This window comes from Chaetodon auriga, chromosome 10, assembly GCF_051107435.1.
Source record: "Chaetodon auriga isolate fChaAug3 chromosome 10, fChaAug3.hap1, whole genome shotgun sequence".
NCBI lineage: Eukaryota > Metazoa > Chordata > Actinopteri > Chaetodontiformes > Chaetodontidae > Chaetodon > Chaetodon auriga.
Window position 1 is genome coordinate 21,242,339 of NC_135083.1, and position 25,321 is coordinate 21,267,659.

The 25,321-nt window shown below is 41.8% G+C and overlaps 1 protein-coding gene across 7 annotated transcripts; it reads left to right on the plus strand.

Moving 5' to 3' along the window:
• The first annotated feature begins 1,381 nt into the window (after window positions 1–1,381).
• LOC143326783 (ral GTPase-activating protein subunit beta-like) lies at window positions 1,382–23,708 on the plus strand. 7 transcript variants are annotated; one of them, XM_076740672.1, is made up of 33 exons: window positions 1,382–1,507; window positions 2,503–2,723; window positions 5,043–5,245; window positions 5,484–5,650; window positions 5,752–5,938; window positions 6,180–6,311; window positions 6,847–7,025; window positions 7,466–7,534; window positions 8,012–8,163; window positions 8,400–8,640; window positions 9,267–9,302; window positions 10,170–10,371; window positions 10,535–10,702; window positions 10,808–10,922; window positions 11,104–11,251; window positions 11,366–11,430; window positions 11,538–11,682; window positions 13,040–13,170; window positions 13,849–14,031; window positions 14,267–14,415; window positions 15,233–15,420; window positions 15,579–15,682; window positions 15,828–15,983; window positions 16,166–16,231; window positions 16,948–17,157; window positions 17,447–17,605; window positions 17,800–17,968; window positions 18,083–18,205; window positions 18,316–18,452; window positions 18,562–18,670; window positions 18,945–19,023; window positions 20,706–20,854; window positions 21,447–23,708. In XM_076740672.1, exons 2-33 carry the CDS (start codon window positions 2,547–2,549, stop codon window positions 21,638–21,640), a joined length of 4,692 nt encoding a protein of 1,563 aa, XP_076596787.1. In that variant the 5' UTR covers window positions 1,382–1,507; window positions 2,503–2,546; the 3' UTR covers window positions 21,641–23,708. The 7 variants fall into 7 exon arrangements, with proteins under 7 accessions (XP_076596787.1, XP_076596788.1, XP_076596794.1 ...); XM_076740673.1 differs by lacking the exon at window positions 9,267–9,302; XM_076740679.1 differs by lacking the exons at window positions 7,466–7,534; window positions 16,166–16,231 and having other exon boundaries at window positions 15,831–15,983.
• Window positions 23,709–25,321: the final 1,613 nt, after the last annotated feature.

The window sequence follows — 25,321 nt, forward strand, 5'->3', positions numbered from 1 at the left end:
AACTTTGGTTTTTCTAAATTTTGTAGGTCACGTAAACACTCTTATTGAAATGACTTAAGAACACTGTTTATTAGACTGCTGTGTGACTGAGAAGACAACTCTCATGTATCAAGGCTTCCCCCTGCAGGTTAAAGAAAGAGCTTTCGGCTCATGTATTAATAATTAAGATTAAGATTTTAAATGTGGAAGTTTAATTCCAAGAATTTTAACCCATAGGCTTGAATACTGGATGAAATACAAATTAACATTAATGTTTACCATATCCTCTATCAAGATGTGGGTAGCATGGATAAAATTTTCTATATGTGGGCGGCTGTAGCTCAAGTAGTGTCAGTCCTTAGCTGCAGGAAAAGTTAGTGGTTAAATTCCTAGTTTCTACTGTTCACATGTGGAATTGTCCTTGAGCGAGAGCATTTTCTCAAGATTCAGTTTGAGAAACCATAGTTAAAAAATTTTTTGGGCAGGGTACTACAGGCCTGTCAAATTAAGGTGCTTCATCACACAAGTCCTGTAAATGCAATCAATCCTTAAGAAACAGCCTAAAAAAATATGCATAGACTCTCTTAGGCCTGACCATCATTTCTACACATAATATTGTTTCAAGAGCTGTTAAATTACTAGTTGGGGTAGCTCTGATTTTTAAATCAATTTGCTCATCAAAGATTAGGTTAAAAGGTTTGTGCATTCACGTTGAACATGGAATTGATAACAGTGTCAGCATCACAAATTGACACAAGCTGTCCAGTGAAGTAAAGTTTGACACAACAGGTTGCATAAATGTTGACATTTTGTTTATAATGAATGAGTGAACACAGAAATATGTCTGAAAGAAAAGACAAGATATTGGAGCCTTCTAGTTGTTATTACTTTAGCATCCAGGTGACCATTTAATACCAGTTTAGGAGCTTTTTCCTGCGAATAATTCATCCAAACTGTATTGGGGTACCATACTATTACTGAGACTAATGGGGCTGAAATATTTTTCACATTTGTTATTTAATTTAAAAACATTAATACATTCGATGGACCTAGACGGTCAAACCTTTTGGAGAACTGAACTGACTGTATCAGAGCCTCTGAACATCACACAAATCTCTCAGAGTTGAAAAAAACATTAATCAGAGCAATCAAGAGCATTTTTTCGTTGAATTGTAAAGTAAAGCAGTAGCTAGAATCAAGACAAACACTGCTTTTCTTTTCTTTCCATTTCCTTTCCTTTTTTCTTTCTTTTTTTCTGATAGAGGGCACTTTACGCCAAAAGGGTATACGACCTGAAGAGAGTTTACCAGGAAGACCTGAAGGCAGCATCAGGTCTGATGCAGTGGCTGTACCAACACAGTAGGGGGCGTCAATATACGGATACTGTTTCCCGTTAGCCCATCAAGCTGCAATATCCAAGCCTTGACATTGCGAAGATGGAGGCTGTTATGGTCTAGACCAGGAAACATAGAAAGCAGAAACTGCGAGTTTCAGAGCCCTGTTATGACAACATTTCCAGTTTGTCCAGGTAAATGGAAAACTCCCTGTTTATTTAGTTAGCGAGCAAACGTTAGCGTCTGTGCAAAGTTCAGTAGCTAGCACAAATGACAGCAGCTAATGCAGCGAACGTTAGCTAAGCTAGCTAGCAACGTCGGATCAACTACAACGTAGTTTGAGATAACTGATAAGTTAGCATACAGAACCGCCTGTTTTCCTTAACGGCAGCTACTTGTCTTATCCAGAGAGACAGTCTTGTAACACAGAAGCTACCCAAAAGCTAACCCTAGCTGATGTCATCAGCAAGATTAGGAAGATGTTTTGATGTCACTGCTAGCTAACGCTAGCAAGCTAATCATTCTCAGAACCGTTTCCTGGTTGGGATTCCTTGGCTTGTTACCGACACAGGGTTTAGGATACGAATGGTTGGTATGTTTGATTGTTTGACTTCGTTTAAGCTTACAGGGCAGAAAAGACAGCTAGTATAGTGTTTAGCTATCATATAGTATATAACGTAATGCAGCTTTGATACTTTTAGTTTCCTCTGGAAGGAGAGAACGTAACGTTAGCGACGACATAAAAAGAATTGGTCAGTTTGATCCTGTTCACTGTCATGCGGTAGTTACATCAATGAACATTTGTTTCGCTGTGCATGTAGTGCACTAGATGACAATAGTTTAAGTATAATTTGAAAAATTGTCGTTGCGGAAGTTATACCTTGTAATCCTGCATTCTCCATCCACCAAAATGCATTAACGTTAGATATGTTAGTCAAGAGTAAACCAGTTAAACTAGTAGAAGTTGAGTGGATCGTTTGAAAGACGTCAAGATCAAAACGATTATCAGAAAGAATCTAGTTCTGTAAAAGGTGTGTGTGTTTGCAGGCTTACATATTGACAGCTTTGGCAGAAATATATTTACATCAAAAGGCTGAACTGTGTTGGGGCTAGATAGTAGACAGGTAATGTATTCCTAATGTTGCCTCCTTGCCATATGAAGTTGACTCTTGGATTTGTGTGTCTGCAGGTGGAGGCAGGAGGTGTGAGTAGAGTGCACTAGACATCAGCAGCATGTACTCCGAGTGGCGATCGCTGCAGTTGGTGGTGCAGAGTGACCAGGGCCACCTCAGTGTGCTGCACACCTATCCCACCAGTGTGGGCACGGAGGTGGCGAATGCTGTGGTCAAGCCTCTTGGCACAGCTGTAAGCCCTGTCGCCACAGAGAACATCCTCAAGACAGATAAGGAGGTGAGAAAGAGGTTCACGCTGTTCTACCTTGCAGTTGTTGTAATATGCAGAGTTTGTCAAATCATTTTAATGCTTTGGTAGTATGCCAAGCTACAAGGTCCACCACCTCTGGAGAGCCTGTCAGCTTCAAAACTTCTTGCCATATGACTGAAAGAGGTTTGGCCTCATCGCTCTGTCGTAACATGTGAATTAGTCCACCAGTAACAAGATTAACTTTGAAAGGTTAAATTTGCTTCACAAATTGCACACCTGATTAGAAACATTTAAATTAAAATACATATTTCACTCTATTGTGCACTTAATATAAAAAAGGTGGGCTGTAGCAGGGTTATGATGAGTACAAACTTATTTTTACTCTTCATGATGGTAGTTTGATATTACATGTTGCAGTTTTAGCAGTAGTCAGCTTAAAGTCACAGCCTCACAATGGTGTTGTCTTAAATTTAAAATAGAAGCTGCACTGACTAGATGCTATTAACATATAAGAGGTAAGAATCAGAAATACAGTGGCTCCTGCCCACCTCTATTTTACATACAGATACTGTATCTGTGCCATTACTGTGACAATCATTGCAGCTATGGTCAAAAGCAACTGCACTGCTTAGAGATGGATAGTGCTATTTGTGTCCCCTCCCTAACTTCATTATAGAGTACACTAATTTTTTAAAAGTGTAAAACTTCACCCAATAACAGCAAAGTAAAATACGTGAGAAATATGTGCAAATGTATAAAATCAGGCTCGTGCACCTACATGTGGACAGTTTCAGTTAATATCATTCGCATAATGCTTACCAGTTTCCCAGTTCCTGCCATTAAAATCGTGGCATAATACTACCACTGCCATGCTTCACTGTAGGTGTGATAGTACATGTATACGCAGTGATTTAGCAGCTGTAATGCTTGACATTGAGGTTAAAGAGTTACATTTTTATTTCATGAGATCAGAGTCCTGTTTTCCTCTTGCTCTCAAAGTCCATTTATGTTCCATCAGGCAAAACCTAGTTGGGCTGTTATATGTTTTTTACTCAGGAGTGTCTTTGGTTATTCTACTCCAGCACAGGCGTGACTAATGAAGTGCTACAGACATAGCTTCTCCTATCTCTACAGGCAGCTTAGGCCTGAAACAGAACACTCCATTCCACACCTAATGCAGTTGATACAGTTCCCCCTTCACTTCACCTTCCATGTTAATGAAAATGAACACAGTTTGGTTGCCTCTGTGTAAGTTGTCCCGAGTTCTGTAGGATCAGGGCCACGTCTGATTCAAGTGGTGTTTGGTATCAGCTATAAAAACCAGATAAGTTTCTAATCATTTTGTTTGTATGCTCCGCATACACCACCTGTCAAAAAAGTCTCCCTTGTGGTGACATAAAACATACACAGCTGTGAGCAAGTGAACCACAGAGCTCACAGCGAGCCAGGAGTTTCAATCAATGATATGACAGCATGCGTCCGGAAGGGATGTGAGAAGAGCTGTGTTGAGTTAAAAATATTTCAGCAATATTTCTCAGGTGCACCATGCATGAGAAGTGCTGCTGTGGCTTTGAACTTTTCTTCAGGATGAGGATAAAGCTTGGATAAACCCTCCTGCCACTACTGATCTGCACTGACTCTCCACTGTTTTATACAAAACACTGCAGGAAATTATACAGAATGTTGCAGAAAACTGTCAACGTGGAGCAGCAGACTTTTCATGAAGGCTGGCTTTGGGTTAAGTGTGTAGCTGTATATGAAGGACAGATACATGGAAATATAGTCTTGGATTGGACTAATACTGAACATATATGGATCAGGATCTTGGAGAAGAAAACATGATTGGGACATCCCCCATCGTCACTGTTGTCTTAGATGCATGTACGCTAATGTTTAAAAGTAACACTGACTGTAGAATACTGATCTGGTTTTCATTCATCATGTGCCTTTTGAATATCTGGTCTGTTTTTGATAAAGAAGGAAACTTAAGAAACATGGTTGAGAGAGGACTTCTATTGTTATTGCCATCATCCTCTTACCCTAAACCTTTGGCTTTCCTTGTTATGAGACACTAAATCAGATGTGCTAAACTGCTTATGGTTACTCACAAGACATCATGCTGACAGACAAAAAGGTACAGTACTGGATGAAAACAATGGCAGCATTTACAGAATATGGCACTGTTGAAGGTATGTTTTGAGAGCTGTCATTCTCTCCATGACATGTGCAGTGGGACGTATGACTCATCAGCAGCAATATGCTACATAGGAAAATGGTACAAAACAAACCAGGAACTCACAATTTGAAAACACTCACACAGATTAATGAAAATGGTTTGGTTCCCAGGTGAAGTGGACCATGGAGGTGCTGTGTTATGGCCTCACCCTCCCCCTAGAGGGGGACACAGTCAAGCTGTGCGTGGATGTGTACACAGACTGGATGATGGCCCTGGTGTCGCCCAGGGACTCGATGCCTCAGCCTGTGGTCAAGGAGCCCAATATGTATGTCCAGACCATCCTCAAACATCTCTACAATGTCTTTGTACCAAGGTATGTCAGAAATGCTCACAGATGAGCTTGTATTTCTCATTGGCTGTTGTTTTTAAAATGTAAATGTATACTTCGTGAATATTGTACGTATTTGTTTTTGTCTGCAGTTGCTACTTGTCATCCTACATAAATCTCTCTCCTGATGTCACTTACAATGCCTCCTGTGTTCGCTCTGATTTCTTTTGTCTCTGGTTTCCTCCCAATCCCCTCATTGCAAACGCTCCGCGTCTCCCTCCAGGCCTGAACAGCACAGTCTGAACCACATCAGGCTTTGCCAGCAAGTTCTGACTGCGGTCCAGAAATTGGCCCGCGAGTCTGTTTCCATGGTGAGGGAAACCTGGGAGGTGCTGCTGCTCTTCCTGCTTCGCATCAATGACACGTTACTTGCCCCGCCCACGGTCGGAGGTATGCCTCGTCCTGCGCCACAAAACTCCTTGCTGTATTTACTCAGTCATTAATGTTGATTACTAATATCAGTTATCCCGTAATGTTTTCTCCTCCGTCAGTTGGGGTGGCAGAGAAACTGGCAGAGAAGCTGATGGCAGTGCTGTTTGAGGTGTGGCTACTTGCTTGTGCACGCTGCTTTCCCACGCCACCATATTGGAAGACAGCAAGGGAGATGCTGGCCAACTGGAGACACCACCCACCTGTTGTGGAGCAGTGGAGCAGAGTGGCCTGTGCCTTGACCTCCAGGTTAGACAGGCATCAACTTCATGTGGCCTTGGATTTAATTTTGTCGTGTTGTTTGATAAGAGTTAAGATAGTGGGTCTCTTGGCTTGTCTAACCTGTTTAACTCCTGTGTCCACAGATGGAAGAGGCAAAGCTAAGTTTGACCTAAACAGTAGTGCCCTCTGAAGTTGGAAATATGTTGGTGGTTGTAATAATGACTGAGCGTGATTATCTGTACGTCTTTGTCTCGCTTCTTCAATCCAGGCTTTTGCGCTTTACCCATGGACCATCCTTCCCACCATTCAAAGTTCCTGATGAAGATGCCAACCTGATTCCTTTAGAGATGGACAATGACTGTGTGGCACAGACGTGGTACCGCTTTCTCCACATGCTGAGGTACGTAAACCCTCATTTTCCAGGGCTCTAGCCTTAAGATGAGATGTTCTCTCCCTATTCAGGCTAACTCAAATGGCCACAGATGATTTTGGTCATGTGTTAGAAGTTGAGCATGCCAACCTCTTACCATCAAATATTTCTCTTCTCAATATACTGCGCTTCTGTCTGAAAAAAATTAAACACTAATTCTATGTCTGGTGATTTTTAATATATTTCATCTACCTTCTTTCTTTTTTCATTCACTCATCTTTCCTTCATCCTTCTTTCCTTCCATCAGTCGTCCTCCAAAACTGATCCAAAGCATCCAAAGTTTGAATCATTGCGAGTCATTGAGTCATCGTGTTTTTCCTTTGTGTTTAGTCACATCATCACGATACAGTTCTGCCATCATCTCACTGCTGACAGTATTAAATGTCAAAAACTGATTCCATTCCTTCCAAGCAGAACCAGATAGCAAGTATAGCCAAAAAACTTAAACAGTATCTGCAAGCTTTTTGCTTAATCCATAAAGTTGCTTCTTTCTGTTTGTTTCTAGCAACCCAGTGGATCTGAGCAACCCTGCGATAGTCAGCACCACTCCAAAGTTTCAGGAGCAGTTTCTTAACTCCAGCGGTATCCCTCATGAAGTGGTGCTGCATCCATGTTTGAAACAGCTACCCCAGATCTTCTTCAGGGCCATGAGGGGTGTCAGCTGTCTAGTTGATGCCTTCTTAGGTAAGACAATGCGGGGTCGAAATGAGAAGTTGTGGGACGTTTCAGAAGTGGCTGACTTGTTGTTCAAAAGCCAGCAGAGAATTTCAGAATGGAATAATGAAACATTGCAGTTCCCACATGTGGGATTTTACTGCCAAATTACTACATTTTAGCTTCATAGATCTCAAATTTGAAGTTGCTCAAAGTTTATTTTCATACTGAATTAAAATCAAAGAATACCAATGGATTAACCTATATTGCGTAGAAGGGGGTACACAGAAGTATAAAGTATTTAAAATACAATTCCAAGATTTCATTTCTTGTAACACATGTACTCATTTCCAGTTGTTATTCAGGCACTACTCCTGAGTAAAGTAAAGATGGAGGATGTCAGTCAGTAATATCTGTTAAAACATTTGAATAGAAACATGTTGGTGTGTATTTTTCTCTTCACACTGTAGGTGTCTCTGTTGAAAAGAGAGATGTACGGGAGAGGGTGTTCTCTTTTTGCCCAGTGCTGCTTTCTCATGGTACAGACATCAGCTGATACATCATATAATGAGATGGGCATATGATGGAGTCTGTTTATTGGTGATGATGATATTAACAACTGGGATTAGTCTTGCTGTAGCAGAATGATATGTCCTGGACATTCAGACTCGTTCAGATCATCAACTAGGGGTATTTTGGGGGCACAAAAAGTCAATCAAGATGGATATCAATTATTGCTGATTCGTATCTAACCGTTGTCTTGCATGTCTATGAATGAACATCGTCTGTGATCAACTCACTCACTCTGAAGCCACGTTTTCTTCTCTCTCATAACAGTAGAAGTGGGAAAACGGCTTCAAATGATTCTAGTCACCCAACCAAAGTTTTGTCCACTGGACAGTGGCGGGATAAAGATTTCTTTTTCTCGCTTGCTGACCCTAATCAGACATGTTTATCCCCCCTGTTATGGAGGGAAAAGCACAAATCCCCAGCTCATTTCCCCTTCCTGTCTGCAGGTATATCACGTCCCAGAGCTGACAGTGCCCCGCCCACCCCAGTCAACAGAATGAGCATGTCTCCGCCCCCCTCCATCACCAACACCACGCCCCCTCACAGCCGCAAGCAACGGCATACAGTGGTGACCAAAACCACGAGCAAGAGTTCAACTGTAAGTTCATGCATTACATGAAACCATAAGAAATAGTCAGGTCTGTATTTTTTATTGTTGTTGTGTGACATCATTGTGTATGTTACATCTGCCACTGCTGGTTTTGTCCTATTATGTGAACAAATCTCAAAACATCATGTTAACTCATCTTGTCTGTGTGATCTGTTAGTTGAACCAGCCATGTTGTCAACAGCAGCCCAGCTAATGTCTTCATTTATCCCTCCCCTGTCCTGCAGAGCAGCGGCAGTCAGCCAACCAAAGCATCCCAGCAGCAGCAGCAGCAGCAGCAGCAAGCTTCATCCTCCCCGACTCTTCTGTCCAGCCCCAACCAGAGCAGCTGGGAGTCTCGGCCCCTGCCGGCCCCAGCGCGGCCAAAGGTCAACAGCATCCTCAACCTGTTTGGCCAGTGGCTTTTCGACGCTGCTCTGGTCCACTGTAAGCTCCACAGTGGCCTCAGCCGAGACCCCAGCATGACTGGTAAGAAGCGAGACGATGGCTAATAGCCTTTCCATTTATGCATGGGCAGGTGGGTGTTATGTTGCTGTTCATTAGTACGTGTTTTTGTGGAGTTTATCTGTGTTTTCGGTGTCCGTGTTATTTTTTTACCGTACGTCGTTGGGATATCCTTTCCTTTTTTCACCATTTTCTCTGAAACTTGTTTGTGCCTTTCTGTGTGTGGAGGGCTTGGTTAGAAGTGGCCTGGTATGAGATTTCCATTTGATTCTAATCCATTTACATCTATCAACTATTTAAACCTGGCTAAAATTGCATATAGACTATGACCATATGCTCAGGACTTCATGCAGTCATTTTATTGGTAGAATCATCACTAGAGAAGTCAGTGACAGCACATACAGTTCTTTGTATTTGAGAAGAAATTTGGCTCATCATTGGCTCTCCATTTATTTTTCTCTCTTTTTGGTGTAGTGTCCTGCACGTGTCTACCATGTCTGATTAATGTTAAAGAGTTGTATTGAGTCAGCAGTCATGTATTGAGGAGAACAAAAATAAAAACAACACAATTCATGCCTGATATGAATTGATCCCAAAATATTGGATCTGCTTTGATTTTGTGTCTCTCCACTATTTCTGTTATCTTGCAGCCTCTTTTATCCAAATTCTCCTTTCTTATAAATCTTGTAAGTAGGAACGGCAGCTTTTTTTCCTCACTTGATTTGCGTTTCTTGACAAATCTTCCTGCTTTTTAGTTGAGTTCCTCATGATCATCGCCATTATCGTCATTGTTTTCTGTTCCCACTGCTTGTCATATATGAAAGTTCACCAGCGTTCTCTCAGCGTTTCTCCAGAGGTGACGGAATGGGTTTCACCAACTGACCACTTGTCTCGACCATAACGTTGCCAGTTTGTGACAACGCCACCCAGTTTTAAGTTCTCATTTTCTTTTCCTTTGGGTCACACTAATCCTTATTGTTTAGTTTCAGACCCCCCTCAAGTTCAGCATTAATGTTTTGTTTTTTGTAATTTCCTTTTGTGTTGTCAGTTCACTTGAGTTTTGATTTTATTGGTTTGGTGCCTCAATGCATGAAGTGAATGTTCTGTACCTGGAGTGACAGTCATGTAACGGCAGCAGTGAGGGAGCTGACACAGGGATTTTGCTGTGTGGTCTTGCAGTTGAAAACATTTTAGTACACTACACTTGGTCATGCTTTGTGCCCGTGACAGGTAGAACTTCTATGGCAAACTCTTTGTGTCAGAGTTCCCTTTTGAATGCTTTTAAATGATGTGTGTGTGTGTGTGTGTGTGTTTGCGTGTGTGTGCGTGTGTGTTTGCAGACATGGAAGTCTTTGTCTTCTCTTGTTGTGATAGCAATTAAACGTTTGCTTTATGGTGCTTTTGTGTTTAAATCTTTACTGTTTCTTTTGATCGTAGCGTGCATATTGTAGCTACATGTCTATGTTTGCCTGTTTCTCATATATGCATGTATACTAATGACCGCACTACAATTCAGGGTCCTTTCATTCTCTGTTTCTTCCTCCTCTCTACAGCGATAGCCACTCAAGTAGGTCTAGAGCTGAGACGGAAGGGTTCCCAAATGTCCACCGACTCCATGGTCTCCAACCCCATGTTTGATGCCAATGAGTTCCCAGAGAGCTACGAGGCAGGACGAGCCGAGGCTTGTGGGACTCTCTGCCGCATCTTCTGTAGCAAGAAAACTGGAGAAGAGATTCTGCCGGTTTACCTGTCCAGGTAACTTCAGTATGGTGTGCAAATAGCATTGTTGGCTAAGGACACCAAACATACCAAATTCTCCTCCATGCTGTCATCAGTGTGTGGGCATGTGATTTTGGTGTTTGCTGTTTAGATTTTAATCTGTCGCCAGCTATAATTATTTCTCTTTCTCTTTCTGCAGGTTCTACATGGTCCTGATTCAGGGTCTTCAGATCTCTGACTTCATCTGTAGACCAGTTCTGGCTTCTATCATTCTCAACTCTTCCTCTCTTTTCTGTACTGACCTGAAGGGCATCAATGTGGTGGTGCCCTACTTCATAGCTGCCCTGGAGACTATTGTACCAGACAGGTAATAGTATCTTACACACATTTTTGATCACTTATCATGTAATTATTATCTGTCATTTACTGGATAACATTTTGAAGTCCATGAGGTTTGTGTTACTCTTAACAGGGAGCTGTCCAAATTCAAGATGTATGTAAATCCTACCGACCTGAGAAGAGCCTCCATCAACATCCTGCTTGCCATGCTTCCGTTGCCACATCACTTTGGCAACATCAAGTCAGAGGTAACAGCCTTGGGTTCAGTATGTTTCTGGTTTTGTGGTATGAATTGAATTGTTTTTGTCATTGCAGCCTGTCCTTGTAGCTTCAGTGAAATCCTCATAGAGACATTTTCCACACCATAAAGCCACTTGTAGCTAAAAACAAGCATGCCCTGTTCTTCACCTTGTTGATGTTGTGCTTTAGGTTCTATTGGAAGGAAAATTCAATGAGGAGGATGGGTGGCCTCATGACCAGCCCGTATCTTTCCTGTCCCTGAGGCTACGTCTCGTCAATGTCCTCATAGGAGCACTGCAGACTGAGACTGACCCCACCAACACTCAGCTCATTCTAGGTATCTGCTAGCTTCTTCATATTTCCTTCATCTATTTATTTACCATTTTTGGACTGTGTTAGACTCTTTTATATTATTCGGTATCAGTGTTTTATTATTGATCCGCCCCCTCAGGTGCAATGCTGAATATCGTTCAAGACTCAGCACTGCTTGAGTCCATTGGTGCACAGACCGAAACAGTAAGGCTCAGATCATTACTGTTATCCACTGATAAACGATTAACATGTTATGATGCCAGAAGCAGTGTGACAAACTGGACATAAAGGTTGCGTTTTTGCGGTGGTAGGGGAGTATAGATGGGAGCCACATGACGGTGAGGAGTCAGAGTCACAGCCGTACCAACAGTGGTATTAGTTTCACCAGTGGGGGCAGCACGGAGGCCACCAGCCCAGACTCGGAGCGTCCTGCCCAGGCCCTGCTCCGAGACTACGGTAAGAGACATAGCTGCTCCACGTACAGTAAACTAATATCCTTTAGTCTGTGAATTAACACCATGGTACAAGCTTTGCATAACGGGCTTGCTGGAGCATTATTTGGTGTGATCAATACCAATTAACACACTTGTTCTTTATAGCTAACGTGGTCAAGGTGGTTTGCAGAGTTAAGAAGCGTTGGGTAAAATGTCTTTGTAGGTGAAGCCAAAGTGACTTGCTGTGATGCTGTGCTGTTGAACAGTTGGTCACTGATGCGTGTGGAGTGTCTGCCTGACTGCTTTTATTTTTCTTTGATTGAATGGTAGCAACAATGCTGCCTGATCAAAAGAATTTAAAAGATTTTGTCTTTTCCTCAGTAGGGCTGAGTGATGTTTGACTGAATTGATGTAGTGGAACTGATGTGAGAGGCAATTATTGATTAGAAAATAGATCATGCATCTCATTTAATTTTGACAACAAGTTTATGTCCATTTTCACTGAACACTGTGCCACTTATAGGCAACTTTGTCAAGCAGGAAATGGGTGGAGGTGGGATCTGCAGGGTTCCTGTGGGACGGGCCAGTTGCATTGTGTTGTGAGGCTCAGTAGTAGACAGGAAAAGCAAGACTTGAGAGAGAGCGGGAGTCAGGTGACGGTTGTTTCATACACTACAGCCAGTTCCAGTTATGATTTGGGACTTCTTTGCTCATCGTAATTTTAGAAAACCCTGAGTCCTGGTTTCTGAAATTGGAGCCAGTGTCAGAGCCTTTACTTAAGGTTCTGTTATTGTTGCTGGTTAGTATTTTTCTTCTGGAATAAAACCAAACTATTCAGGCAACTTTTCATTCATGTTCAATACAAAATCAGCCATTGCTTTACTTTGTTTTACTTTACTATTTACAGTTTAAAGTCCTGTAAATTGTAGGCCAGCTCCACATGAAACAGAAGCATCTCCAGTGTTACAAATTCTTAGCAATTGTTTATTAAATCAAAGAAAACCCATTGGATAACAATAGTATATTCATGACTCTTGTAATTGTGTATTTGTTATGAAGTCATGTTTAAAACTGGATTTTTGTCAAGTTGGCCTGGTCATTTTGGATGATTACATCATACAATAAGTTTTCTTTTCAAGTCAAAACTTGATCACTCAGCCCTATTCCTCAGCACCTGATCTATACTACAGTCAAATGTTTCTCAACATTGGGTTCTGATTTCAAATTATTCCTACGCATGTTTTTCAGTACCAAGACAAATCTAACTGGGCCTCAAGGACATTTTTCCTGTTGTCCTGCTTACTTTAGCTGTATTGCCTGAATCCTGCTTTGCTCTGTTCTTTGCGGTGTTTGGTATTTCGGGGTGTTATATGGTCTAGCTCTTCCAGATACGGCGGCAGGCCTGCTGGTGCGCAGCATCCACCTGGTCACCCAGAGACTCAACTCGCAGTGGAGGCAAGACATGAGCATTTCACTGGCTGCCCTGGAGCTGCTGGCTGGGCTTGCCAAGGTAAAACTGGAATGTCCAGACACCACAGAGACTCAGTGGAGCAATGTACAATCATTACTAGCTGGTGAAGAGAGGTGAGACTATTGTCCGGTTTTCACTTCCCCCATGCAACCCACCCAGAATCCTCCAAGAAGGCTTACAGAAAACAGCCTATTCCAAAAATCAGGTTCACTGTTGTCTGTGCCTGTTACCATGCAACAAATGGCCCAGGGAGTCGCCCCCAAACTGTCAACACAGTACCACAAATTAGTGGAACAAAAGAAGTTTCTGGATAGTGCCTGCAAGTTCTCTGTCTGGTAATCCCTGTACAGTTGTTCTCACTTAACTAGTGCACCTGCTATGACACGCTGCTAGAACAGGTGTCACTTTCCAAATAAGGTCACATTAGTAAAATGTAGTAATTGGCTATAAAATATAAATATCTGACACTTGATATCACACAAGTGAAGAGAGCTGAGGAGCAGAGAGAGAAGAGGCAGAGGCAACATTGAAGTTGCATGAGGTTATTTCAATTTAGATAAATGCTAGTCCTAGCAATACTGCAATTTAACTTTAAAACCAAAGTCTACAAAGATTGTTTACAAGTGTATGAAATAAAGAATTCTATAATGTATAGAATCTGTTACAGATTTTGCAGTTTACTCCATTTTCCTGTATTTTTGTATATTTCTCAACCAGGTAAAGGTGGGAGTGGACTCTGCAGACCGTAAACGTGCTGTCAGCTCTATATGTGGGTACATTGTGTATCAGTGTAGCCGTCCAGCTCCTCTTCAATCCCGAGACCTCCACTCCATGATTGTAGCTGCCTTCCAGTTTCTCTGTGTGTGGCTCACAGAGCATCCTGACATGCTGGATGAGAAGGTAAGTTTAAAGAATGAGTAAAAATTTCCCTCATATGTTGTTTGGTTAGAGAGGAATAAAATGTTGGGAAAAACTTAACTTTTACCAAAAACATACAGACAATTGGACACCTTGCCATTTCTCTCAGAGAAATTATTTAATGAGAGTTGTGTTGGTCTGGTCTAAGTCTCATTGCTTTGGAAAGAATAATGTGCACTCCTGCTCTGAGATTCTGTCCCTTGTTTTTTTGCATCAGGATTGTTTGGTAGAGGTGTTGGAGATTGTGGAGCTGGGCATCTCTGGCAGCAAATCCCGACAGGAACAGGAAGTCCGACATAAAGGGGAGAAGGAACACAACCCAGCTTCAATGAGGGTGAAGGATGCTGCCGAGGCGACTTTGTCCTGGTGAGACTCCTCAAAGTTTGAAACCAAAATTCAGCTTGAAGTCATTGTTTCATCATCTGTTTCAGTGACAGTGTGCCAGAGAGCACTTTATGTCAAAGAGCTATGAACCACTGCAAGCACTAGCTTTCCAGTTGTGATGTCACCTTCTTCTCTACTAGCAAAGACACTCAGTTTGGTTTGGACCATGGTTGTTGACCAGCTAGGAAACAAATGCCATCACAGAAATGTGTATTAGTACAGCTAATCTTGCCTTGTATGCTAAATAGCCTTCAAACTGAAATTAGGTCAGCTGGCGAGTCACCTGTAGCAGTTGGTACCCAGATAGCCATTAAATAAACAACAAAACACTGTATCTAAAAGAAAAAGCTATATCCAAAGAACAAATTGAAACTCATCAACAACACAAATAAAAAAAATAACAAAAGAAAAACATCATGAAATCAAACCATCATGAGGTAAAAAACACTAAAAGTGTTGAGATGATTCCGTTTCGATGCAGAATGATGTCGTCTTTTTTTCTTTAATTCTACTTCTAACGTTACATTGAGCAGCCTTCCGCCACGAGCTTGCAGAAAGTTTTTTTTCTTCCTTTCAACAGTAACACTTTATTAACAGTAAATTTAAATATCATTTTTATATTATTTTTAACTGTAAAAGGAATCTTCTAACTTTGGTTGGACTTCACACTTTTGTTGTTGTACTAAATTGTGTCTTTGTTGTATTTTTGTGCCACTACAATGACCGAGTCATGCTACTTCCTACTGACCCAGTTCCTGTATATTTATGTTCTTGTTGGTTTGGCCGTGGTGTTTCCCAGTATCATGCAGGTGTTGGGGGCCTTCCCTTCCCCCAGTGGGACTGCCTCCACCTGCAGTCTGCTGAATGAAGACACGCTGATTCGCTATGCCAGACTGAGTGCCACAGGAGCCAGCAACTTCCGTTACTTTGTCCTGGACAACTCAGTCATCCTCGCCATGCTGGAGCAACCTCTCGGCAATGAGCAGAGTCAGTCAGAGTCACTTGTCATCCGTTCTTTGATGAAATACCAGTTTATTGGGATACTTGTTTCGTTCTTAATGTACAAGTAGAGACTGTATCACCCGCCAAGTAGAACAACAGGCCATCCTGTTTCTCCATAAACGAGAGTTTCTCTGTCCCCACAGACCCCAGTCCATCAGTGACAGTTTTGATTCGAGGGACAGCTGGCAGACATGCCTGGACCATGCAGCTCTTCCACCAACCCAGAGGAGCTCGGGCCAATCAGAGGGTGAGATCATACTGTGGATCGCTGCATTGTGAAAGGCAACAATGCAAAACCGACATCACTACAGATATGTTCTAACATTCTGTAACATCTGTTTCTCTAATAACACAACTCCGCTCCATACCTGTTTACTTATCTCCTTCCACAGCAGGTGTTTGTTCCTGAGGGTCGTCCAGCGCCCAACAATGATGTGGGGATCAGATACAACGTCAAGCAGAGGCCCTTCCCTGAGGAGGTGGATAAGATTCCTCTTGTCAAAGCTGATGTCAGTATTCCTGACCTGGACGACATTGTCAGTAAAGAGGTGAGATTTGCTTCCTCTTGAACTCTGTCATTGATCTTGTATCCATTATGGCTAATTAAATACAAACTAAATTACTCTGCTCTATGGGCAGAAGCTAAAACAGGATTGTTTTTTGTCATGGCCAAAATCGAGCCTTGCTGTAAATTAATCACTCATGTTATTTGTTATTATACAAAACTCAGGTGTGTTGTATGGGCTGGCAGGATGACTCCAAAGCTACAAACACAGTGATGAGTAGTTACCCACACGTGAGTTGTTGGAGAGATGAAAGTTCACTCGGGTGTCTCCTTGGGGGAAAAAGGGTCAAATCGTGTGGTTTGGTGACAAACATATGATCATGTTGTTCAGTTTCTCAGTCCAATGCAGTACGTGTGCAGTACGTTGTAGCTTTTGCTGCAGTCCAAAACCGCCACTAACTACGGCCACCGCGGCCTGAAAAATTAAGTGAACATAAAAAGTCTCACAAAGACTGGATGTATTGAAGAGCTGCTGTATTGGATTGGATGAGACTGTACAGGTTTAGCTAATAAAATGGTGACTCACTCTCCAGTTAAACTAAGTGTTTGATACCAGTGTTGTAAAGAACAGATACACACTACTGACACATCAACTTTGGGAGGTGACACTTCAGTATTTGGTCTGTGAGACTTGCCCTTTGTGGGTTCATGTTGAATTCATGAATGCCATTCTGGACAGCTGTGGCTCAGGAGGCAGAGCGGATCGTTTACTAATCAGAAGGTTGGTGGTTTGATCCCTGGCTCCTCCAGTACACATGTTCAAGTGTCTTTAGGCAAGACACTCAACCTCAAATTGCTCTTGATGGCTGTGCCATCAGTGTGTGAGTGTGTGTGTGTGAATGGGTGAGTGTGGCATGTAAGCCCTATATAAATGCAGCTGTTTACCATTCAACAGCCACAGCCTGTTCAAATTGTCCTTTAGAAATGCTCCATCTCCTCCTTTTCAGCTGGAAGTCCAGCACGACAAGCTTCGTATTCTGATGACCAAGCAGATAGAGTATGAGAACGCCTTGGAGCGGCACAGCGAGGAAATCTGGAAGTCCAAGTGTTTCCCTGACCCACAGACAGACTGCAAACCCCCTCCACCCTCGCAGGAATTCCAGACAGCGCGTCTCTTCCTCTCCCACTTCGGCTTTCTGTCTCTGGAGGCACTCAAGGTTGGTAAACATAATTTGTCTGACAGGTTTCTCATGAGAAAATCTCTTGGATTGACACAGTGAAAAACACTTTCTGCCAGTATCAGATGTTGTATACAAGCCTTCAGCCACCTATACTTAGCTGTAATTGGTGCTTTGCATTGTGATTCTGTTTAAGTCTATGGAATGAGTAATAATAAACGTTTATGAGGCTGTAATGTATAAAGAACTAATGTTACATACATTTATTACATTGCCATTTTTAATATAGTTCATTAAGGATCTGTGTGTATTCATTTGTTATTGATAGGAGCCCAACAACAGTCGTCTACCTCCTCATCTAATTGGCCTGGAGTCATCCTTGCCAGGGTTTTTTGATGACATCAGCTACCTGGACCTGCTTCCCTGCCGACCATTTGACACTGTCTTTATTTTCTATGTGAGGGCTGGACAGAAAAGCAGCCCTGAGGTGAGGAAAGTCTGGAGTCTGCATAAGATAACATGGAATACCGTGTAATGGTTAACAAGTTTGGCTTGTATTTGATCAACCTGAAATGAAAAGAATTGATTTTGTACAGATGTTGACCTCGTTATTCCTTTCACGAAGTGCTCCTAAAAATCTGTGAATGAGAATGGATGTGCTCTCGTGCTTGTGGTGTTCAGATCCTGAGAAATGTGGAGTCATCGTCCAGCGTCCAGCCCCACTTTTTGGAGTTCCTGCTGTCCTTGGGCTGGCCTGTGGATGTGGGACGCCACCCAGGGTGGACGGGACACCTTGACACCAGCTGGTCCCTCAACTCCTGCTCCGATAGCAATGATATACAACAAGCAGGTAAGCTACTCACCTAACTTCTGCATTAGATCTGAATGCACAGCAACAGTTATGTGCATATTGTATATTTGTGGAAATCTATGTTTAACCTCTAGTTTTTTTGTGGTACTGCAGAGGAAGCAGCTACTCCTGAGGACACAGGAGGCTCAGTGTTCAATGGGGAGAAGAAAGTCTTGTACTACGCTGATGCTCTGACGGAGATTGCCTTTGTTGTTCCATCTTTGACAGAAAATTCTGGTCAGCATTTGCTCCCTTGAATAAGAATTGATAAATATTTTGGATGATGAAAAGCCAGTGGGGGATTTGGGGTTGACTGAGTTGCTGTTTGCTCTTTTGTTGTTTCCCAGAGGAGTCATCAGTGCACAGTGACTCCACAGTGGAGGCAGACACCAACACAGACCTCATGCCTGGTTTACACAAACAACCCAATCTCACACTGGAGCTGTTCCCCAACCATTCTGAAAACCTGGAGTCTGCCAAAAAGGTAAAGTGTGGGTTATATATGTCTGAACTGTATGCTGACAGCACTGATTGTGATTTCTATTTTATGTAGTGTTTGCATAAAATGATTTTGTTTTGTGCTTTTTCTGTAGCTGAGTCCTTTGGTAAAGACAAAGAGGTCATCGACTGGAAAGTCTTTCCCACCACTGGGTCCTGAGACAAAGGTGTTTGTGGTCTGGGTGGAGCGCTTTGATGATATCGGTAGGCACATCCTCTTTATGCTGCACCCCTGTCCTGTAATTTGAGTCTACAGGACTGAAATTGATTGTGGTGGTGGTTAGTATAGTGTCTCTCCATAGAATATCTTCTGTTTCTTTTTCCAGCATTTTCTCACGTTCAGTCAGCGACTCCGCTCAAAATCTTTTAGTATAAAATAATCAACATGTGTAGCCCTAAAAAGAGGCTGTATTAAAGGTTTCCTAAGCACTAGCCAATGGATTGAGGTACATGAATGTTATTGTTTTTGTGTTTTTAGAGAACTTCCCGTTGTCTGATCTCTTGGCGGAAACCAGCACGGGCTTGGAAGCTAGTATGAGCAACAGCACTTCCTGCAGGTATTCAACAGTTTTCACTCGAAACACTTCACTGCCAGTTTGGAGAACACATGATTCATGAACCGGTTTTGGTCAGGTGCAAAAATGAAGAAGAAAAAAAAATTCTGCAAAGCATGTGGTCTGTCTGTTTCTTACGCAGGATGAGAACCATTGCATATACACGTACAGTGCAAAACAGGAAGTACAACATGCAGTGTGTGCGAAAGCAGGCAGAGAAAAGGAACTGTGACAACAATCATCAGGGTGAAGTGACACAAAGGAAAATTCAGATTTTGTGAAACATGAGTCCTGTACGTTGTTTAGATTGCCCTCTTTGAAGTTTGCGATAAGATGCTACTGAGCAGCTTCATTGAAAAGACTGTGGACAGATTGACATCAACTGAGGCCATGAACCACAAATAGGAATGGACCAATCTAATAGTGATATTGGTCTGATACTGACCCAGATATGTAGATTAGGTATTGCTGACAATGAGGCCGATCTATGGAACAATCTATTCAGTTCAACGTCTACATCTACGTGCTTGTACTGTGTCATGTCTGCAGTGCGCTTGTGTTTTTTTTTTTGCTAAAATACAGCAGGGATTAAGAAATGTAACACCTCACTAATGGCTAAAACTAAAAACTGTACAAAAATAACAGTTACTAGCATAAATGTCCTGAGGAGACGCATTACAAACACTGACAACATAAAACAGCAAACAACTAACTATTCAGTCCAGCATGCTTAAAGAAGAAACAAAATGAAACACAATGACAAAATACTATAAAAAAAGAAATAGAATAACAACATTAAAACAGAGCAAAGAGGAATAAATTATTGTATGGTGAGCTCCAGGACTGTCATACCAACTAGATCACCCACCATTGCCAGTGAAAGTCTATCTGACGCAACTCAGGCAGAAATCATGTTCATGGACAAAGTGACATTTTAAAGGTTTATTCATGATCAGTGACGTTCGCCGGCTTCCTTCTTTGCTCTCTGATGTATGATCTGGTGTTTCCCCTGAAGTTATAGCGACAGACTGCCAAATGAAATCCAGTGTTACCTTGAATAAAATGACAGATTTCTCAGGTTTGAACGTTGTTAGAAACATTTGGAATAATGTAAATACACAACAAAATATGTATCATGGCTCTAATCATTTTCAGAAATTGTAATGGTGGCATGTTACATATTACACCTTTAAATTGGTTGCATCCAGTCAAGTGAACAATGCCACTTGACTTGAGAAGCTGGTGTCTGAAGGAGTGTGATCGAATGCAACATGACAACTGTTCATTTCATCAGTGACACAACTAGTTTTTCCGAGCGGCCAGATCCCTTGACGGTGGGCGGCATTTATAAAGATTGCTTAATTAACTTTCTCATTTTCAATTAAAATGCTGAAAACTGCACCAGAGGAGAAGCCAGACAGGCAGACACACACTTTCTCTGCCTACGTATTCTTTCATTTACACCTAAGTTGTCAAGATCTACATGATAACAGACTGGTCTGTCAACATACATGGTAATACCAAGTAGAAATGAGGTCGATAAATGTGGTGCTTTTATTGTGCCTCGTATCGCTGTGTTTCATCGTCCCGCTGTTTCGCAAATATTCTCTATTAATTCATTTTTCTACTTTGCTGCAAATCCTACATCATCTTCCTCTCTGTTTTCCTGATTGTACCTGCTGCAGGTCAGGGTTACTTGAGAAGGACGTTCCTCTGATCTTCATCCACCCTCTGAAGACAGGACTCTTCAGGATCCGGCTGCATGGAGCCGTGGGTAAATTTGGCATGGTGATTCCCCTGGTGGACGGCATGGTGGTCAGCCGCAGAGCACTAGGTAATAGCTCACAGGGCTCTCTGTCTTTGTGTTTCCCATCCCCACCGTGCATTTCCTTTTCAGAAACAGCAGAGGCAACGTCTTAATGCATCACGTGGCTTCCACAGGAAACCTATTAGGATCAATGAGGAGCTTACTGAAATAACAATATGCACACATTAATATTTTATGCTTGGCATTTGAGTGTAAAATGCACAGGAAACAAACTCCATTTAATCTACGTGTGTTGTTTTTCAGTGCAGAAGTTATGGTTTGTAATAGGAACGGGGTGTGGGTGAAGCAGCTTGTTGGCTACGTGAGCTACAGCCAGTTGAATACAGAGAGAACGGCAGTGAAAGTGGTACAGTTTAGCAGTGCCATGAAAGAAATCGTTTGAAGCACTTCTGCGTGTAATGCCACTCTTGGTCAGCAGGTGGCAGAGTTTTTTTGTCTTCAGTACTTTCATTAGAAGCTGCTGTGGCTCGAGATGTTCACACTTGATCAGTTGTTATAGGACTCATAACATCATGGAAGTCCTTTGTACACCATCTCAAAACTGTCCCGTTTGACCTCTTTGGCCTGATGAGCTCCTGTGTTTGCGTCCCTCCCTCAGGGTTTCTTGTGCGCCAAACGGTCATCAACGTGTGCCGACGGAAGCGTCTGGAAAGTGACTTGTACAACCCGCCTCATGTGAGGCGGAAGCAGAAAATAACTGAGATTGTCCAGCGTTACCGCAACAAGCAACTGGAGCCTGAGTTTTACACCTCGCTCTTCCATGAGGTGGGGGAGGGAAAGCCTCACCTCTAACCCCCTTGTCCTGTCCTAACACTGGCTCACAAGCGCACACCACACATACACACATATACACATATTCCTACCTTATGCTCATACACCATTTACAACTGTGCGTGCACACACACACACGCTCACACACACACACACACACACACAGAATCTTTATATTTATACTGTACTTTTGTTATTTATATGAATACATATATCAACACTGTCTGCCTTTGACTCCGAGAGCAAAGTGTCAAAAACCATGCCAAGGCGGAAAAAGCTACATTTCTGTGTCGCAGCCACTCATTGAAGATTTGAACAGCTGAAGTTCAGCAGTGACTGTCTTTCCTCATTTAGGTTCATGCTTTGTGGCAAAAAAAAAAAAAAAAAAGTTTCTGCTTGTCATTAACTGCAATACAAGAGTTACACTGTTGGCCTTTCTGAAATTGTAAACAGTTTGTCCTTTAAACCCTGTGATATGAGTGAATTTCATGATGCTTTGGTAATACAGAATTGTGCCCAAAATCCAGATCTGCATATCTGCTTTTGTTTGAAGCAAACAGATTTACGGTTGGATTTTTGCCAAGGAGATAAACAAGTAAACATCATAAAAATGCTTTATATAACACACATCGCTGCTGCTGCAAGGGCAGGTGGCTTCAAGAGAACAAAGAAATGAGTGACAGCATTTGCCCGTAATCTGATTTTACAACAAGTTGTCATCTACATGCAGACACCTGCTAAAGTCTTCCTAGTGCAAACACACATTCGGCCATCGCAGCAACTGACTGAGCACACAAACGTTGCTTTTTATAATTTTTTTTTTAACTCTCTGGATGATTTATAGGATGCCTACGTTGTATTATTGTATGTAGATGTCATTTTCTGACACCTGCGCTGCTGTCTCTGTGCCAGTCTGAAAGTCATCCCATCTCACAACAGCTACTGCACTGTGTGTGTGTGTGTGCGTGCGCGTGTGCATGTGCGTGCGTGTGTGGATGGCCACATGTATGCTTGTTTAGCCAGTCAAATCTTTTACACTACAGGGAGTCAGAATGACCCCTAAAACACCCACAAATGGCATTTAAAGATGAATTCTGTCACTTTTAACGAATGAGAATCTCAAGATAATACATTGTTGACGATTTCAGTTTCCTCTGTCGAGACGTAACCCGAGAGCTGGTTTACTCTTACTGCTTGTTAACGAGTGAGTTTACTGATGATGACAGTACTTGCAGAGGTCCTGGAATTTGCACTTGATGTTTGCAGGGCTAATGTGAAATGACCACAAAGACACTGACGTCTCTGCCAGTACCAAACAGAACTACAGCACAGCTCAGTGTCTCGCTCCTCCAAACAAGTCTGTGTGGAGTCAAAGGTCAAAACAGTAAATGTAGCTAACAGCGTTATACACAACTTGCATTTTGGCTGATGGAAGTTTTTTTTGTTTTTTTTTTCTAAACCCAGAAAGACAATATTTAACCTTGTCATTTATATTCAGTTTGGATAACATTAATGTGCAGTTTTGCCTTCACACATTTTAGTAGTAGGTTTTTTTGTTTGTTTGTTTGTTTTTGGCTTTGCAGTTTGTTTCACTTTTGTTTACTCACTGTTTTCAAGCCCTCTCACTGTCTGCCTGTAACAATGTGAATTTATTTATCACAGAGATGGAACAGGGCAAACACCTCAAGTTTCTTTGTTATATTGGAAAGTCTTAATGCACTGAGCACATTTTATGTTTATTCTCTATTCCCTTTGGTTACCTTACATGTCTTTTTGTACTTTTGTGCATTTTGAAAGAAAACCCTGCTGAAGGAAGAGTTTTATCTTGTGAAATATGAATGAAGAAGAGGCGTCGAGGAGTTTTTAACCGATCATGTCTAATTGTGCGACTCACTTTTTATGATAGTGCTTTATGCACATGCCTTTTTTTGGAAGGAAAAAGTACATTAAATATGCTTCAAAGAAACCGCATACAATCAGTCATACATTGTATCCTATGTTACTCCTCTGATGTTTGATCATATTTAAGGATTTGCCATGTACAGAAGCGGAGGATGATCTGTAAATATATGATAGTGTAAGGCATTTACGAGTTGTCTGTTGCATTCCTCATCTGAGATGGCAAGAAAAGTTGTGTATGTATGCAATTATGTGTGGGAGGATCACAATGAATGTAACATGCATCAATTAAAACTATTATTGACATTTTAATTTATGCCATTCCTAACATTTGACTTTTTGTTCACAGCATGTCAATGAGAAATAAAATTAAGCTCCACATTTAGTTCTTAATATTTAATTGATAGACTTTTGTATCCAGCACCAACCTAGGCTTCAAATTTAGACTCCAATTAATTTTATTAATTGGAGCCAACAATCAGTAGGTGTGTCACCATGTTCAGAAGCTGTGAGACAGGCAGGTTATTACCGTACTGGGACCGACATTATTTGTAGTTGGTCTACCATAACGACAGGTGTTGATGTAAGCTCAACTGTTGAGGTTTTTCGGTTTTGTCATTCATGAACGCATCATTTATGCTCCACCAAGCACAAGTGTACTCGCCATAGGAGTGGTTGACATTGAAAAATGGCAGTTTGAATTTATATAATTTCTGAGACAACTAGAGGACGGGTTCGTTTTCCCATTGGCTGGAAAAACAATCGACTCTCAACAATACCAGCCGAGAGCGCGAGCAGCAGACCCGGAGCATATTCGGCGCGAGACAATAAGCCTGCAGGCAATATGGGCATATCGGAGTCAATATGGACACGAAACAAGTCAGTGCGACAACGCATTTGACGGTAAAGTGGTTTCTGGCGCTGTTTTATTGAACCGGAGCTTGTTAACCGTTTAGAAGTGAGTTGTTAGTCAGATTAGGCCACCTGTGCTCATTCTGCTACCGAAAATTGCACTTGTGCCTGTATCCACCAGAGGGCGCCTTCCACTTAAATTTACTAGCTAGCTACAGGTGGGACGCTTTTTGACAGGTAATTACTATTATAAGCTCTATAGGTCCTGACCCTCAATAAAAGGACTTACTTTTTTGAAAAATTGTGGTTAAAATTTTAATAAAATCTGGAAGCCTTTCTTACCATTATTTCTGTCTTAAATTGCTAACATGTTGCATTTATCTGAAGGGGAATAATGCTAACATTTGAATTGCTGTATAAACGTTCTAGCTATGAGCTGACATACCATTTTGCATGCTCTTTGCACGTTTTTGTTTTAAATCAATACTTCAAATAGCTTATATTTAACGACATGTGATGTCAAAAAAGCAAACCGTAGCTTACATTTCTTACTGCAGCATACGAATGTCACAGTTGCTCCAAGAAAAACAACCAATTCCATACAAGACCTACAAATGACTAAAGCTGTACTGACCTAATTCAGCCTGCTAAGGAATACCTACAACACAGTGTACGTCAATATGAATATCAAATATCTAATAAAAGCCATAAACACATACTGCACAGCACATAACGTCCAAAACTGGATGCCAAGGTCTTGTCTATTTCTCTTTTTGAATTCCAAAGTAAAACATGTTTGACCATAGCTTCGGGCACAGAAGTGTCAGTGAACTTGTCCTTTGTTGGTGTGCTCGCTGCTCAGAGCAGAAGTGAGCTGTGACCCGTGTGTGTGTGTGTGTGTGTGTGTGTGTGTGTGTGGCACTGGGTCCCTCCTCCAGCTCTCGTCTCTCC